The sequence below is a fragment of the Brienomyrus brachyistius genome, chromosome 13, assembly GCF_023856365.1.
Source record: "Brienomyrus brachyistius isolate T26 chromosome 13, BBRACH_0.4, whole genome shotgun sequence".
Classification (NCBI taxonomy): Eukaryota; Metazoa; Chordata; class Actinopteri; order Osteoglossiformes; family Mormyridae; genus Brienomyrus; species Brienomyrus brachyistius.
Genome location: NC_064545.1, coordinates 13,911,830 through 13,930,031, shown reverse-complemented (window position 1 = coordinate 13,930,031; position 18,202 = coordinate 13,911,830). Strand labels below are relative to the sequence as shown.

Sequence of the window (18,202 nt, the reverse complement as noted above, 5' to 3'; positions counted from 1 at the left end):
GGGATGTTTTTACTTGTAACTTCTGACGTTACTGTGTTTAATGTCCGAGCTGTGCTCGGACGAAGGTACTGATCTGCTGTAAAGCACTGTATATTAAAAATTATATCGAATAAACCATATCGACAGTCGGTACAACATTTATACAGTAAACTCAATTATTAATTTATAGTTTTGCTATTTTCCTCTGGGCTATATACTTTATTTTTTATATTTGACTAATATTCCAAGACTTTGTATTCTGATTTCCCAATACAGTGACTGTCTTGCTTTATTTTCCTTATTCTGCTATCTAGATCAGTTATTTTTAAGCTCTTCTCTTTACGTACATTCGCAAATGTTTTACATTTTTAATTACCTTCTAAATAAAATACAAAAACTAAGGATATAGAATATTGAATGTATGTTGTTCCATTAGTATAAATATAGTGACTTACAAGATTTTTTTATTTTCATGTTCTAAAATGTTCGGGATAATTACTTTCATGTTCTACTCTTGTATAGGCTCCGGACCCCCCGCGACCCAGAAGGATAAACGGTTTGAAAAATGGATGGATGGACGGGTCTACTCTTATATTTGAGCTTTAATCGTTTGGAATGAAACAGGCATGTGTTTTATATATAGATATATTACCAATGCTTAATTTCTAAATTCTGATGCATATGAGATCAAAACCACAGACACCTACTGCAACCATGAAGAGACGGAGCGCACTTTGAATACGTCACATAAGCCTCCACAAAAACAATGCGATGTTACGTCCAACTACGTAACGAGGCAATATATTTTATGAACACCTGTTAGTTACATTAAACTGTAAGACAAACTGACCTTATTAGATGAGTTTAATCGTCGACATTTTATTTTACTGTGACAATCTGACGTGTAACCTCATCTTTAGAGGCCAAATATTTCCGCGCGCGTAATGCCTGTTATCGCTGTAAAATCCAAGTCTGACAAGTGAAGTGTACTAATTTAGACGGATGTAGGCTATTTAAAACACATATGACACATATGAGGGCTAGAATTGCAATTATGGTTAGTGGAAAAATACATGTGAACTTGTGTGGCAGTGTAGTGGACTAATAGTTGGAGAAGCACACTTGTAATCGAAAGATTGCTAGTTCGAATACCCCATCAGCAACGTACTAATATGTCATTTGGTTTAAGGTGTTTTTTATGAATAATGTAGGCAGTTTTAATATGTTTAAAGGGTGAACAGTAACCTTTCTGGAAAAAAACATCAAAAAATATACAAATATCGCTTGCTTGCAACTCACAAATTATTGTATCTGTCATGGGACTGGTCGGTGCCCAGTCCTGGGTTGTTCCCTGCTTTGCGCCCATAACCTCCGGGATAGGTTCCGGTGTTATGCATCCCGCGACCCTTAACAGGATAAGCGGTTTCAGAAAATGGATGGATGGATATATTGTACCAATAAATTGTTTGTTTCATTACATATTAAACTTTTTTTCTTTTTTTTTGACATTTTTAAATTTATTTTACACAGTTACAATCATAACCTAAACAACAGATGTTTTTCTCCCTGAGTCCAGTGGATCGAAGCTGCAGACCAAAAAAAAACTATTAATTATTTGAAACATATGTTTAACAAGAACTATGGAAAAGAATGCTTAGATCTGGAAACAAAATCTGCAAATAAATTTATTTTAACGCAAAAGAAATTAAATGCATTTTACTGCTGAACAGTCCCGTTACAACGCCCATGATACTGGCTAATGTGTTACCAGTTGGAAAGGAATTTGCAGTAGATAATCATGATGTGGATCTAAATAAAGTGACTGCGATGTTTATATTTTCCTTTTAACAAGATCTGAAAACGCTTATGGGTTTGACAATCACTCCTTTTTTCTTACAACCAGAAAACTGCGAGCCACTAACATCTACCTACAAGGCAACGCATTGTGAGTAATGTTTTAAATAGTATAGTCAGAATTATACTGATTACCAAAGAATAGCGCGGTACAGTCTACTTAATTTTAAATTAAATACAATTCAAATTACTATCGACTGAAAATATCGATAGGATTTAACATGAACACTGAATAACCGCGTAGGAGACTACGAAATGTGTAGATTTTAGCTTTAATCTTTAGAACCTAAAATGCGTTGATTTCCGCACCCCGTAATCACACACTTATAACTTTGGATGGGTATACCGCACACATATGAATCGCGCATCGTTGGAATCGAGAGAACGTACTCGATCCGGTCGTCGAAGTTGCAATTTTGGGCACTAAAGTATTCCAGAACATGCAACAAACATACAACATACCTGTCTGACTTCTGTACTTGCCATGTAAAAAGCCTAAAATCAAAGTGGTAGAAAAACGCTCAAAATGGATAGGGTTAAAGACTTACATAAAACGGTCATCACTACACTTCAATACATCAGTCTTGGTAGTTTATTCCTTGATGTTCAGAGACATTGTGCATGGAAGGCAGTTAGTTATCTATGTGAAGTATAATGGAAAAAGTGCAGCCAGTGAAATTACTGAAATGTTTCAATACAGCTGTTCACCATGAGCGACGGTGGGAGACTAAACAGAGTCAAGCTGGTGGTACTTGGAGGGGACAATTGTGGCAAGACAGGTTTGAAAACACAGATCACATTGAATTAAGAGCAGTAGGATGTCTGTCCAACGTTATGACAGGATGCAAAATGTGGACTGAGCAATCAAAATGGTGAAAGTTTATTTTATATAGTTTTATTTTAAGAGGAAATGGGATTATATAGGTGAAATGATCAATGGCACTTACAATAAAGATAACCGAACAACTTTTAATTGTTCAGGCTGTTTAAGGAACCTCTTATGTTCTTGGAATTTTAGGGCTCTTTAACTTTCCTCGTAAATATTTCAGGGAGCCCTTATAAAAACCTGCTTTGCTTTGTTCCCCTCAGCGCTCTGCGTCAGATTCATCACCAAGCGTTTCATTGGAGAGTATGACCATAAAAAGGGTAACGCTACCATGAATCACATTTTACTGCAGTTACATAAGAACCCAGCCTGACTTTATATGGATAACTGCACCTGCTTGTGACTTCAATATACAGAGGTGACATATAAGTGTCAGAGAGTTGTGGACAAAGAAGCAATTGATCTGGAGATCTTGGACACAATCAGCAAGGTAAACAGGGGAATTCAAGCAATGTGCACCCCTTGTCGGCATTTTAATTAATGCAAAAACAGATTATAGATTTTGCCAAGTAAACAGTGGATTGAAAGAATTGTAAAGAGTGAAGATGTTTAATCAGGAAATATGTATAGTGCTATAAACACACACAGAATACTCCTCACTCAGTTCAATCGATTTATTCCTTCCGATGTTGTTGACATGGCTACCATCAGTTCTGAATTGATTTACCTGATTTGAAGAAGATCCTCCACAGAACTGAATCAGTGCCTTTGAATGACAAACACTGGCAAATACTGTGCAGAATTTCCTTAGATGTGCAATGTTCAGAATTTGGGCCTGCTCTTGTATATCCAGCACCTTCCAAAGCCTTCCTTTACTTTACTTTACTTTACTTTAGGTAAAATGTCCTCTAAGTAACTAGGAATTAAAACAATGAAATGCATCTGCTTGTCACAAGGATCAAAATATGAAACTTTTGAGTGCTCTGGCAGCTTAGAAAATACTGTAGGAGCCTTGTTGGTTCTTCCAGAAACAGGTTCTAGCTTATTTGATGTGAGCCTGTTTGTTATTCAGGCTTTGATTGTCACATTTGCTTGACTGTGCTTTGATTGTCATGTTTGTTGACTATTGTGTTTGTCTGCATGGCAGTGTTTGGGACCCACTGCCAACACTCTGGAGAGTTACATCAAATGGGGCGACGGCTTCCTGATTATGTACTCTGTGACGGACCGCAACACATTTCTGTGTATCTCAAACCTGAAGAAGCAGGTTGACCACTTCAAACAGACCTTTGGTAAAGTTGGCTCCTCACCTATTAGTCCATGATTGAGTGTGGAAAAAACCATTCAAATTGTTGTGGGGGGAGGGTGTTTGCAATTTTGGAATACTGCTTTATAAAAGGGAAGCGCTACTGATTAGTGTGACCCGGTTTTCTCAAAAGCATTTGCTCTATATGTGCCCTTGAGAGGTGGGCTATCCCACATTTTTGACCCCTACCCCCTTTTTATTGAATATATTCAACTGGATAAGCTGTTATTATCTAAGTAATACCTCTATGCTGCCTATGATATATATCAATTGTAGGGTATAGACACACTGATTTTTTTGAAAAAATTTCAACTTTGGAGCTCATTTTCTCAAAACTTTGTTTTTGTGGGATAGCCCACTTTACCTCTCAAGGGCACATATATATGTGATATATACGCATGTATAGTTGAGTCCTTCGTGCAGGGGGATGTGTCCAGCTGTGCTCATTTCTTGAAGACCTGACTGGTATTCACAGTGCTGCCTGCTGAAAAAAACAGCTTGATCAGCTTAAACTGCTTGACCAATTTATGATACAGACCAGCTTAACGTACGTTAACGCATGATGGTTTGATGGTTTAGCTGCTTCAACCAGCTTATGATAGTTATTCTAGCTGGTTTAGGTTGACCAGCTTCATAGACCGGCCAAAACAGCATGACCAACTGCTAAACCACCCAGTGGGACCTTAATGGTTAGGGAAACACACCTGTAATTGAAAGATTGCAGGTTTGAATCCCTGACCAGTAAGACACCACTGAGGTATCCTGAGCAAGGTACTGCCCCCAAGCCCTGCTCCCCAGGCGCTGAATTAGCTGCCCCCTGCTATGTCACATATGGGTTAAATGCAGAGGACACATTTCATTGCCGTGCACTGTGTGCTGTGGTGGGTTCTAATTCTAAACCATAAAAGTGCTGAGGATGCTTGCTTTTATTAAACAGGCCTTTTTCTGAGGCATAGTGAAATGTAATAAAGGTGACTAAGATGCAGTAAAGTAGCTCCATGGTGCCCAGCCTTCTTCTTTACTTCAAAGAGGTTTATGGAACTTGTTATGTTCCTGCCATCAGAGCGATCTGGGCTTGCATGGCAGGGAAAAGAGGAAGTTTGCCCCAGTGGTATCAGAGCTGTTTTTCTGAACCATTTTATGTGTTTGGCAGGCACGCCCATTGCAATTGTGGCCAATAAGAGCGACATGGAGAATGGACGAGTTGTTCGGACAGAGGAGGGACAAGCCCTGGCCAACGAGCTAAGGTCACATCTTCATCATCTCATTTCCAGTGTAGCTTTTTAGGTGAACGCGACTAATTATTATGTTTGCTTATTGTAACCTATATGACGTCTATATAGTCCAATTTAGTAATTGTGGCTATACGTGAAATAGTCAAGAGTATGTTAACACCGCTGTTTATTTGAAGAATTGGCTATTTAAGCCACACCTATTGCTGACACAGGTGTATAATTAAGTATACAGTCATGTAGTCTTCAAAAACAAACACTGGCAGCAGAATCAGAGACTACCAAAGAGGTTAGTAAAATTACAGACCTATAGCCAAACTTTGATTTATATCAAAGTTACAGAAAACGCTGTAGTAGGACAATTGTTAGAAGTCATGGAGGCTCAAGACATGGTTTCCGTAACAGACATTGTGCCGAATCAGTTTTTTTAAGGGTTGTTAATCATATCCTATGAGTGCTGATTCTGTTCAGTACACTATTTTGAAAATATTAGACCTTAATGCAGCTTTGATATGGTGGACTACAGTGTTGTGACTGAAAGGCATAATCACTGGGTGGGCTTAGGTGGGACAGTGGTGCAGTGAATTTCCTCACACCTTTCTGATAGATATTTCTCTGTTGCTCTGGGTAATCATGTGTCTTCATTAGCCACTCTCCTGCGGGGTTCCTCAATGATTAGTTTTCTTCTTGTTAGTATGTACATGCAGTTAAATTGCAATCAACAAACAACAACAGCAAATTTATTTTTGTATAGCTCATTATTACAACATTACATTGTTTCAAAATGGTTTACAGCATCCCCACCCAAAGCCCCCAGTGAGTAAGCCATAGGCGACAGTGGCAAGGAAAAACTCCCAAGGAGGAAGAAACCTTGGGAGGGACCAGACTCAAAGGGGGAGCCCATTCCCCAGGGGCCGGCAGGGAGAGTCAAATTGGAGAGATGGCTAAGTGCCGAGTTATACTGTCCAAATCATAAAATTTGAGACACAACTGGGGAGCAGGGGGGAGATGACAAGCCGGTCCCTCCAATCACTAGGCAACCAGAAGTAAGGCAGCGGGTCATACATGGAAGATGACACAGGCAGAATGGCGAGCTGGATGCAGGGACGTCACATGTAGCAGGGTGTGCTGGACATCTTGATAGATTGAGGTCTCCAGGCAACATCCCCCAGGAGGAGTAGGGGAAATAAAATGTGCAGTTAGTCAAAGTAGGGGAGACTATAGGCAGTGCTGACAGTTAGGTGAGTGCAATATGAAGTGCAAAGTGCAAGCTCCGGCAGATATGGCTATGGCAGCATCAGTAGGAGGGAGAGGCAAGTGGGAACGCAGGCATGGGGAGTCCCTGAAATGTCAGCACTCCAATTCCACAAGGGATTGTGAAGCTAGAGTGACAGCACTGACAGTCCAGTTTATCCAAAGCCAATGGCACCGATCCCCACCCAGCTCTATACCTCACACTATAGGTCTGACTGGGAGTGAGGAGTTAGCTAGAGCTAGAACTAGTGTCCCTATACGCTAAACTAAACAGGTGTGTTTTTAATCTAGACTTGAATATTGAGATTGAGCCTGAAACCCGGACATCCGGTGGAAAACCATTCCGCAGCTGAGGAGCTCTATAGGAGAAAGCTCTGCAGCCTGCCGTAGTTCTTTCTACCCTAGGTACTAACAGACATCCTGCGCCTTGAGAACGAAACAAGTGTGGAGGGTTGTATGAGGTTAGCAGATCACTAAGGTATTCTGGTGCAAGGCAATTCAATGTTTTATTGGTTAATAGCAGTATTTTATAGTCAACCCGAGACTTAACTGATAGCCAATGAAGGGAGGATAAGACCGGTGAAATGCGATAAAATTTTTTAATCAGACAGGTCCTCCTTCTTGGCTCAGAGAGTGTAACCTCTATGATACAACTGAGTCTCTGTCCCTTTTCTAAGTTTATTATTTCACCCCTTAAAACTTTGGATGATCTCTTTGGCAAACATGTGAAACATGTGCAATTGCTGTCCCGCTTATGTTGGAAACATCTTCAAATTTTGTTACTTTGTCCCTCATTCTTCCATAATTCATGCTTTCATTTTATTTTGTCTAGATTATTGTAATTTTCTCTTCACCTGCCTCTCAAATGTCTACTTTCCATCAATTTAGTGGACTTTTTTCCAATCCAAAACTAGTTCCATGCACTTCCATCACAAAACACTGGCACTGGGCCTGAAAAAATGACTCCAGCATGTCCCCACAGAAAAGCTGGTCTCAAAATTTAGCACCATAATGTCAGCGAAAGTGGGTTGGGCTATCAGGTCCAAATCTTCTGTATATCTGGAAAATTTAATCCATAACCGATATAGTTTTGTCTAATATCACTGGTGCTGGCAGTGAAACAACTTGCCAGCTTATTAGCAGAATAAAGTTGTCTTTTTTATTCAGTGGAAAAGAAAAGATTAATTTAGTGGCCAGATTTAATAAGAAACTGTGAACATTTCATAGGTTGAATGAACAAAATATTGCAGCGCTCGAGTGGCGAAAACACCATCAGGCGGACAACTTTACATTTTTAGCAAACTTATATTACGGAGACAAAGCTGGATATAGGTAAAAGCGGCAGAGCGCAACGAGGTATATCCTGAAAACTTTTTAGAAATTTTTAGAATTAAGGATTCCATAATTTTATGTAACATTTTTAAAGTGTGTGTTGCTTTCATTTTGTAAATTACATCATTTACAAGCAGTTTTATAGGGGAGGAAAATATAACGTATAAAGTGAATCACAAAAGTATTGTGTATTTTAAATACCCGTGGAGTGAATTTATTCAGCAGTGTTTATACCTCATAATTATTTAATTTGATAATAATTACAAAATGCAAGTTTTCGACTTTTAGGAGACACACGGAATTGTCACTCCAGGAAGGGAATAATGGATGTTTAAGTCATGTCCTTCCAGAGCTCATGCGGTGGCCCGGCCCCTCTGCAGGTGTGCTTTCTATGAGCTGTCTGTGGCAGAAGACTGGACTGTAGTGGATAGTGCCATGACCCAGCTGGTCCTGGAGGTGAAACTGGCCTTTCATAAGCAGCAGATGGCCATGGATAAGCGTTCCCGTATGCTACAGGTGGGCTATGCCCTGAAGAACAAACTCACCCGCAGCAAGACCATGCAATGGTGAGCCGAGAGCATGCCGCTCACTTCTGAGGAGGGCAGCCCTCACGCTGGTGCATGCCTTCACGAGGACTGCAGGTCTGCAGGGGTTCACCCACAACGTTCCAGTGACTGAGCCATAGCCAGTCTGAACACCTCATCTAGAGAGGTGTTGATTTTAGATAGATTCTGCTCTTAAACTTATATGTCACATCTTCACACATTTTCATTACCATGCTTAAGCTGATTGTTAAAATTCCGTTCACAGACATGGTACTTGGTTTACGACACCTGTTACCAGGAATGGACACTGACAAAACATTATACTTAACATTGGTATATTTTTTAAAAATAGCTTGTGGAAAATGTCACAAAAAAGTTATTCTAAAATGATTAAATAAAAACTATGTACTTCAGCTGCATTTACATGTGTACAATCTTGCCTGAGAAAGAATGCATTATAAAAATTACTGATTGTTACCCAGAAACATCTCCAGTTTATATTTACAAATATAAAACCCTTTTTGGAACATGTTCATAGCAGTCTTATAGACACAGATAGGGGCTGGTGAGATCTTCCTTATTTGTGTTTAATGTACATTCAGCTTCTGACCATTTATCCTGGTCAAATTGGCGGGGAATCTTGGAGCCTGTCCCAGGCAGCATAGGGCACAAGGATAATGGGATGCCAGTCCATCACAAGACACACTCAAGTACTGTGGGCAGGGCTCTGCGCTAGCCATTTCTCCAGTAACACATGTGCTATTAATTTTGAAGTACACAAAATATGTAGAAGCACGCACAGGAAAGTGTATAAGTCAGTCAACAAATTTCAGTAAAACATTATTTCATGAGGTCTAAGAAAGGGGATGACACACTCCATTAATAATAATAATGGATTAATAATGGAATAATATTATTCGGTTTTAGAAATGTATTCAAAAGCAGTCAGTTAATTTGAAGACAAAAATAACCACAAAAGGTTGTGAAACACATATCTGTGTTACAATTCAGAGACTGTAGCCTTTGTAGGCTGCGTTCTTTGATGGTACGTGTGATGAACCTTGGGATATGTTGTCTGTGATGGACCCATCAGGTAGATGCATCACGGCCCAGGAAATGAAGGATGCATTCCTAGTCCGCATTTGAAGGAGCCTTCGAAATGGGACAGTCTTGTCATGCCACTGTGATGCATTCGGTCGTTGAATGCAGCCTTAGGAGGGAGTAGCACAGATAATGTACAGAGATACACCCAGCACACACTCCGGTTTTGTTCCATTTATCCTATTCGGACGACACTTAAACACTGCCACACTTTGTATAAGTATTCAAGGGTTCCCATTCCTCAAATAAGCCATGTGCAGCATGCTTGATGTGTAATTCATCCACACTTTGAGAAATACCGCATGGAATTATTGAATTAGTCTTTCACTAATTATATTGACCACAATGCACTGCATCAATGACGACTAATGTTTACATCAAGCACAAGGAATTCTGCCAGCTTTTTGTTGCCCAACATGCCTCCAAAGAAGTTTCAACGTAAGTGTGCAAAGTTGTGTAACGAATGTTTGCAGAGCTTGGGCTACAGTGATGGACAACCCCAAACGCAACCAACACAAATCAAAGCATTGTTGTAGCGCGTCTTGTTTACCTCTTTAATTGTGACCCAGTTCTTTCAAGAAATCCCTGTGCACTCAGGCTCTTTGCATACACTTACACATTTTACATCAAATTGTACATCGTACATCAAAATACGTCATCACTGTCTAGTATCTCAGGGCACACGGCCTTTAGTGTGCTAAATAGGATGAAGCTAATCTCTCTCTTTCACCCTATAATTTGTTACACAGTGCAAATATAGGGTGACCAGATAATCTAAGTCAGGGAGGACACTTTAAGCTACTTTAGGTTTTGCAAAGTGCTTGGCTAAATTGTTCAGTTCTTCTTGTGCTTTGACTAGTTTGTTTCCTTGCTTGAAATACTCATCCAGCTGTTTCACATTAGCATTAGTCACACGTGCGTGATTATAGGAGACTGACCAATCAGCATACAGAAAGAACTCAGTGCTTAAGTGAAATCCAGGTCCTTTTAATTGAAATGGTAGTTTTCAAATCCTAGCTCAAAGTGTCCTTCCTGACATGGATTATTTGGTCACCCTAGCTAATGGCACTGATAGCATAATGGTTACTCCTTCTGAAACACCATTATCACCTCTCTTGAAATAATGAGACAGGGCCGGGTGATATAACGATTATTGAGAATGTGCGATAGACAAATAACTCTGGGCAGATATCTGACAGTGACTAACTGCCGATTATTGCCTTTGTGAAGAAGGAAGGTTTGGGGTACACACAAAGCACAATTACAGAAGAATTTATTATTTGACTTTCAGTTCAGCTTTCCAGCCCATGTTTCCAATACAGTTAAAAAAAGTTAAAAGGCTATTATAGCACAGGGTTTCACAAGCATTGCCCGTTGGAGTAATGGAGTGATGGCCGCAAAGTACTATGTTTTTAGAGCATTTCCAGACAAAACATCCCGCATTAAAAGTGATGAAAACATCCTTGATGAGAAATGAACAGCACAGGCAACTGCTTGGTGTCTTTTTTTATTTAGCAAAATGGAAAATAAATAAATACAAATTGATCAAAATGCTCCTAATCTCCGCTTCCAACGATGCTAAGGTATTTGCTAAACACTGCATACAAATAAGTCGTCACAGGTGAGGCTCAGACACAGGAGGTACAGAAACCCAGTGCTTTACTAACGTCAACAAAATGGCTCCGTAACAAGAGTTAGAAAATTAACACATCCCTTTTTAAAAATCCAGGAAAAAAAAAAACAAAAAATAGAAGAATATGTCGCTTGTGTAATAAACAACTTACACATAAGGTTCAGCACACTGGTTTTGCCCATTACTGTGGCTTCAGATTGCTACAATGCATCTGAGTTAAAAACAGTGGAAGATTTAACTATTTTTTTTTGCACAATCAAAATGTCTTCCAATTGAAATGACAGTGGAGGCTTTAAAAAGTGAGCAACACAGAGGTCACCGAAGGTCACAGAAGGTCATAGTACAGTGAGGATGAGGCCATAACAGCAAAAGGCCACGCGTGTGACAATACGGGATTCTGGATATGGACAGAGTCAGTGCTACAGGAATGGATGGAGCAGCAGACACACCAGTACTTTGTTATGTTAGGCCAGTTAATCTGGCAATGGTTTTAGAACAGTAATGGTTCTTCTTAATAATAAAAAGCAGTTTGGCAATTTGTACTGTATTAAAAATTAAACCCCCCGCCCGCCCACACTCACAAAAGAGTCAAAACCCTTTGATGAAGATCACGTATCCTTATAAACACCCTGAATGGACCCAAAAGGTACTCTATGGAAAAAAAATAAGTGTCCCCAATACAAGATAAACTGGCATGTATTCAAAATGCATATAAAAGACTTCAGAAGAGCAGAATGCACGGCGAAGTTTTCTTTGGGTATACTGGCTTTTGAACGTTAAAGCGTGACTCCATACAATGCTTGGTTTGTTCCCTCTGGTCACACAGAACTCCAGACTTGCATGTCTGACCTGTTCCCCACTCTCAAAGTTCATTAACATTCAGCGCTGGGCACCAGCAGGAGGCAGTGTTAATATAATTATGCTCAACAGAAATGAGAGACCAAGCAGATTCCCCACAAGCCTGTCTGCCCAGTGCAAAGAGAAGCACACTGCCTGTCTGTTCTCAATGGGAATATTGATGGGAAATGATCAGTTGGTTCGCAATGTTCTTCATTTGTTCAGCAGAACATATTGAGAACATAAATTTCTCATTCAAAAATTGCATAAGGTGACATCCATTTAACTGAAAAGATTGGATAGCTCTGTATGCCATCCTCTAACAATGCACGGTTCACACCTCATTCCATCAAGTCTGTGACTCATTCCACACTGATTCCCTGTATTAAATTTATCACTGGCTTCAACAGGAGCCTATCAGTTTCCGAGCATCAAAACTGTTTCTGATCTTACTACAGAAATAACATGCATTTTTAGGACACAAAAAACCTAAAATTTTGCTAAATAATTACACGGATATTAGCACCACTGTTCATACCAGTGGGTTAAAACTGTGAACCTCAGCAAAAGAATGGGACCTTGAATATTAATTTATAATATTAATTTACATTAAAATTACCTTTAATATGGAAATTTTGCCTGATCATTTTAAATTCATCTATATATTCTAAAAGAAATTAATACTAGCAAGGCATTTATGGAAAAAGTGCTTTGGGAGACCTGGCAATAAAAAAAATAAATAAAATAATAATCTCACATTTTCTTGGTAAATATGGCTCACTGTCCATCACAATCTGCCTTCATCTACCCTCAACAACAGTGAAGGCCATTTTGTCATGGAAACCAGAAACTACTCATGTGCTGGGATCTGAGCATGAAACCACAAACCAACCAATCAATCAGAGATGGTATTTCCCCCATTTCAGACCAAAGCTCTGAAACATTTCCCACTGGGAATGTGCACATTACTCCATGAGGCTCTTAGAACACTCAATATACAAAGCACACTATGATCTGACCTACAATACCATACAGAACAAACAGCTCAAATTTGAGATGAGAAACCAATCATTAAGGCAACTGCTAGACAAACGCTTTTCCATGCCACTCACTGAAAGCCAAGGACAGACCACACTAGTAGGAAAACAAACACAAGACGTGAAAATTCCAATGTCTTCACATCATCAGAGAACCCACATGTTCCTGGTAGACTTGCTGGAACACTTTTTGCATCAGATGACAACAATTGTGCTTTTTGTCTCACTTTTTTGATCTAAATTCTCAAAAACAAGAATTAAAGTGACAAAAAAAAAAAACACAGACACATCATCCATAGAAATGGACTTAGAACCTTAACACCTCAATCGAAAATATATAACCAAACACATTCTGGAAATAGATATGACCAGTGCCTGCTGTCAATACTTACAAAAGTATACTGATAGCAAAGTGGTTTTTGAAGGCAGTAAAAATAAGGAATAGAGAATTACTCCTACCAACATACACAGAATCATCCTTAAGCTATACGCTGATATGTTCAATGCACAACGTGGAGCATCACACAGCTCAGTAAGCCCTTATGATGTCTTGTTCTTAAACGTCTAACAAAATGACATTCTTTTAAATCACATTATGTCAAAGTTTAAATGAAATTGTCTTGACTATTGTTTTTGTGAAGATGTGAAAACCAAAGACCTGAATTCTGATTATTCAGAAACAATACTGTCTAAAGCAGTTTAGAGCTAAAGGGTTTGATCCTACATCTCTGAGCCTCTCTCCATGTCATCTTTCCCAACGTGAACAAATATATATACTGTTCTTATACACTGGTTTTGCTGGAATAAGCTTCTCAAGATCATTTGGAGTCCACTCTAAAACCAACGTAAAAGATCAGTATTATTTAAAAACGTCTTACATGATTCTGTCATATGAGAAAAACCAAAATGAACAAGAAGGTTTATGCACTGAAAACTGATACAAACTGAAATATGCAATAAAAATGATATGTGAGGTATGAAGAAAGGGACACTTCAGTCCTGCTAGGAAGCGTAGGTGAAAATGGCCAGCAAGATGCTTACTGACTGCAGACAGATGGACCTGCAATACTATACCCACCTAAGACTGTCAGGGATTTGCTTCTGTAGATGTTGCATGAAAATACAGCAGGCAGGAATTTTAATCTCTATACAAATGGACATTTGATTCAAGGGAACAATGTTCACGACAAGGGACTAGAACTTTCTAATGGCCACATTGCATCCAGTATGTATGTCCAGGGAGTGCAGCGGACGCTGGGGTCACTTGGCAGGCCCCCAGCTTCTGCTCTACATCCCTCCGCAGTCTCTCCCTCTGACCTGAGGCCATGGCTTGCATCTCACCACTCTTAGCCATTCTGCTGGAAAGGTGACGCGCCACAACAATTTCTCGCTACCTGTGGGAAATGGATTTGTGCTTCAGTTCGGATGTTCCTCCACCTCTGTAGACGTTGCCGTGCCGTGGAGCCCTGCAGATGCACCTGATAAAACAATCTCTCACGAAATTCCTGATGTCACAGGTGCGCATTTCTCCATATATCTTGTTTTTGTGATTGACTTGAAAGAAAAAGACACGTCCCTGCTGGATTTGGATACATTAGCATTTGGCAGTTCAGAATCTAACATAGAAGTATATCTTCAATGCAAAGATCCTTTTAAAAATGAAAATTATTTACAGAAACTATTCCAAGTCTAATACCTTTTATTAGAAATGACTGCTGCGAAACAGAAAAGCACTTTAAATTTTCTGAACGCTAGGAAGACCTGAAAATATTATCCTATAAAAGAAATGTTTAAAAATGAAATAAATAAATTTGTTTTTTAGAGATTGCATTCTTGCAATGTCATCGCTAGTGTCAGTAGAAGTTAGACAGAGATGCACAGAGAATGGACAATGAAATGACCCTGGGGGAGAGGGGGGGGGGGGGGCAGGCCACACCAGTTGCCTCCCAGCATGATGGGGGCAAGGAGGTGAGGGGGATTCCTTGGTTCTTGGTACCGAATCAATACTGACACAGCCATGAAGAGACCAGCTCGCATTGCTTCCTGTTCAGCTTCTCTCCGCGCCGACAGCAGGACCCGAAGGTGAGCATCGAGTCTTTGGACAGCTTATCATCCAAATTCCCTGGTATTGAGGACTAACACAAATGAACACAAAACATCCCCAAGAGAGGCTCAAGGGCGACTACTGCAGGCACACACTGGTATGTTGTTTTAAACTATTATTATAATAATTATTATTGTTATTATTATCATCATCATCAAAACTGTTTCTCTTTCCTACCATTAACTGGTGTGGCGCTGGTAAAAAAAACAAAAAAAAAAACAGCCAGCATTGTCTGTTCCCGAAGCTGGCAGAGATCTACTGATGACACAGTCTGACAATGCACAATAAAACGAAACGAAAACGAAACAAAAACCTATGTACAGATACATATATAGATTGGCAACTGTGGGCACCACCTTTGCACAGAGTGGCTGGGTTTGTGTGTTTATTTGAATCCAGTGTTCTGCTTCTTTGTTCGTGACGACTCCGGGCATTAGTTTGCCCTCTCTGAGCTATCAAGGATGGGCAGCACAGGATTCTGGGAAGGTTCTGAGATTTTGCCGTTACTGTCATGGCCTCCTCCATCACCTTCGTCTATGTGTGCGTCACTCTTGGCATTGGTGCTGTTAGAGGAGTCCATGCCTCCAGAGTCTGTAACGTGGTCACCAATGCTGTCCGAGGACACGGTGTCCGGTGACCGGCCGAAATGGGCGCTCTGAATGAGGTGGACTAAGCCCTTGACCTTTTCTAAGGAGGTCTGCATCTCATTCTGCTGGGACAGGATAGTGTTCTTGGTCTCCATGCATTTCTGCAAAAAGAAGAGGAGGGGAGTGAGATGGTAGGCAGAGCAGGGCACAGCGCACTAGCTGTTACCTGCTGGCCCTCCAGCACCCCCCCCCCCCCCTTCCTGACCTCACCCCCCAGGATGCCCCAGGCCCGCTCTCACTAGCCACCCCACAGGGCTCCTCACCATTATGGAGCTGCTGAGAAGCTTGACCCGCTGCTCCAGCTGCTCACGTTCCTGCCTCAGCTCAGAGCTCCATTTCACCAGCTTCTGCTTCTCCTCCTCCTTAGCTGTGGGCCGAGGAGTCATATATTCAGCTTTTACTTTGTAACATTTCCAAACCAAATAGTGAATTTTTACTCCGCTACATTCTGCTTGATTGTTGTTACTCACCAAAAACAAAATGAGTGCCCGCAATGCACCTGAGTACCTGATTTTTTCCACCCACAATCAAGATTGTGATTTTTCTCTCACGATCCTTGAGCAATAGATTTCGGTTTTTTATTTTTGATTATATACTGATGAGAAAACAATATGTAAAAATGTAGAATATATCAGTTAACATACCGAAATTGCTGTTTGATATCTGAACTTTATCAATATTCAATGTTAGCAGCACTAGAGCATCTACTGAAATAATGGAGATGACTGCACTGGTTAATCACTCACCATTTATAAGAGGTCTCAAAGTACCGGTCAACACAATGTTTATCATTCATTATTAAATTTGGCCTGCAGGTTGATCTTTTTTTCCGCAGAATAAAAAAGCTAATCTGTGCTGCCAAACCTCAGCAAGTTTCACCACAGTAACCTCTTGCAGCTCAATTTTCCTTGTTGTGATACACTGTAACATACAGCGAATTTAATAGGATAGGCTGCTTTTTGTAAGATGAATAGTTTGAATGTATAGTATTTTTCACACAAGTCTTTTGAAACCAGATATTATTTACTTTTTACTTGTACTCTGACTTTGAGTACTTTTGCTTGCTGCGGACCGTCTACCTGCTTTGTAGGCGATGTAGGAATGGACGATGGCTAAGGTTCCGGGCCACGGGATCGCCTCCTCCTTTTTCAGGATCTACACAGAGATGGGGGACGGATACGAGAAAACAGATTTCATTTCAGCGCAGTGCAATGTTTCAGGATGAGAAAGAGGCGGCCTCCCCTGCTGGATGGCGAGGAGGATCCGGGTTATCGCTGGGTTCAGAATGGGCGGACGAAAGGACGGGACACTAGGGAAGTGATGTGTTTCACTTAACAGATGATGTTTGGGACAGGTGGTAGAGCTTACAAAGCCTGCAACAGTCTTATCTCCCGATCACCCTCAGGAAATTAGCACGCTCTCGCTCTGTCGCCTCCCGTAGTGCCAAAATGGCCTTAACGGCGCCCCCTATCGCCATGGTACAACAGTACATGTTCACTGACTAAGACGAGCGCTGGACTGCTGAGCCGTGTTCCATGTCTTGCATTTACCTGGTCTTGGCATTTGGGACAGATCCACATGCCTCTGGGAATGGCTTTCAGGGGCGGCTCCAGGCAGCCCAGGTGGTAAACACGAGAGCACGTGTCACACATGAGCAACTGGCCACTGCGCCCGCACACAGTGCAGAAATCCTCATGGATGTCTCCCTGTCGGGAAGAATTGCACCAATCAGTACTGCTGCCTCTTAGGCAGGATCAATTGAGGTGTGGGGAGGCGGGACTCTGGGCAGGAACAGACCGGCCACTGTCTTATTTAGCCACTTAGGGCTGCAGACAGACCCTGGCGGCATTTTTCACCATTAAAGCTTCTTTTGTGACCTTTTGGTTACTGCACGTTAACACAAGACTGTGAGAACAGACTCGTGTTCAATAACCATAGCTGCTACTCGTTATAGGTATTAGTTACTACTTATATACTAGTATCTACTTCAGTACGGGCTGTTAAACGGTAACAAGCCTCACAGGCATGACATCAGGTCATCATGTGAGGGTGGGGGAGACTGTCACTTTGTAAGGCTTCAACAAAACATGGAAAGAAAATGAAATAATGACAGATGGATGTAAATGGTACGGCAAAGACTGGAAACAAAATGGGGGTGCGTTTAGTCGCTACCTCAGGGGTTGAAGTGCACGTCAAGGCCCTACGGGGAATTGTGGCCACCTCCGATTAGGGGTAGGGGGTGTCCTCTGGGGGATGCCACTGTAGGAGGGGCTGGGGATGGGGGAATTTGGGCAGGGGACCAGGTTTGGGTGGGGTGGCAGGCCCACTACTAGCCAGCCCAGTGTGGGTGTTTTCTCCAGCAGCTACTTACATCCCCGAAGCTGGGGCTGGGCACAGGGAGGGTGTGGGAGTGGACGGGCCTGTCGGGGGCCGGGGAGGCAGGGTGGCTGCTGGCAGGGCAGGCCGGGCCGAGGCAGCCCAGCTCCGCCACAGTGCTGTATTTGGGAGGGCGACC

At 41.2% G+C, this 18,202-nt stretch overlaps 2 protein-coding genes across 5 annotated transcripts in view; one reads left to right on the top strand and one right to left on the bottom strand.

Annotated features, from left to right (window-relative positions):
* The first annotated feature begins 34 nt into the window (after nt 1-34).
* zgc:110699 (uncharacterized protein LOC325371 homolog) lies at nt 35-8,747 on the top strand. Of its 3 annotated transcripts, XM_048973116.1 has the most exons (9): nt 42-145; nt 502-603; nt 1,883-1,924; nt 2,534-2,612; nt 2,923-2,979; nt 3,076-3,149; nt 3,807-3,951; nt 5,119-5,212; nt 8,164-8,747. In XM_048973116.1, exons 4-9 carry the CDS (start codon nt 2,543-2,545, stop codon nt 8,351-8,353), a joined length of 630 nt encoding a protein of 209 aa, XP_048829073.1. In that variant the 5' UTR covers nt 42-145; nt 502-603; nt 1,883-1,924; nt 2,534-2,542; the 3' UTR covers nt 8,354-8,747. The 3 variants fall into 3 exon arrangements, with proteins under 3 accessions (XP_048829072.1, XP_048829073.1, XP_048829071.1); XM_048973115.1 differs by lacking the exon at nt 1,883-1,924 and having other exon boundaries at nt 35-65; XM_048973114.1 differs by lacking the exon at nt 1,883-1,924.
* Nucleotides 8,748-10,920: 2,173 nt separating this feature from the next.
* Nucleotides 10,921-18,202, bottom strand: part of LOC125706399 (PHD finger protein 21A-like) — a 50,692-nt gene continuing 43,410 nt past the window's right edge. Inside the window, exons 16-20 of one of the 2 annotated variants that reach the window (XM_048973083.1) lie at nt 18,059-18,201; nt 17,238-17,393; nt 16,767-16,842; nt 15,951-16,054; nt 10,921-15,788 (exon numbers count right to left, since the gene is read on the bottom strand). In XM_048973083.1, the coding sequence (XP_048829040.1) occupies nt 15,474-15,788; nt 15,951-16,054; nt 16,767-16,842; nt 17,238-17,393; nt 18,059-18,201 (794 nt within the window). In that variant the 3' untranslated portion in view covers nt 10,921-15,473. The remainder of the gene's footprint in view (nt 15,789-15,950; nt 16,055-16,766; nt 16,843-17,237; nt 17,394-18,058; nt 18,202) is intronic. The other variant, XM_048973084.1, reaches the window with a different exon arrangement.

Coding starts and splice junctions, on each gene's coding strand:
- zgc:110699 (XM_048973115.1), top strand. Junction 3,952..5,118: donor CCACTTCAAACAGACCTTTG/GTAAAGTTGGCT, acceptor TGTGTTTGGCAG/GCACGCCCATTGCAATTGTG. Junction 5,213..8,163: donor GCCCTGGCCAACGAGCTAAG/GTCACATCTTCA, acceptor GCCCCTCTGCAG/GTGTGCTTTCTATGAGCTGT.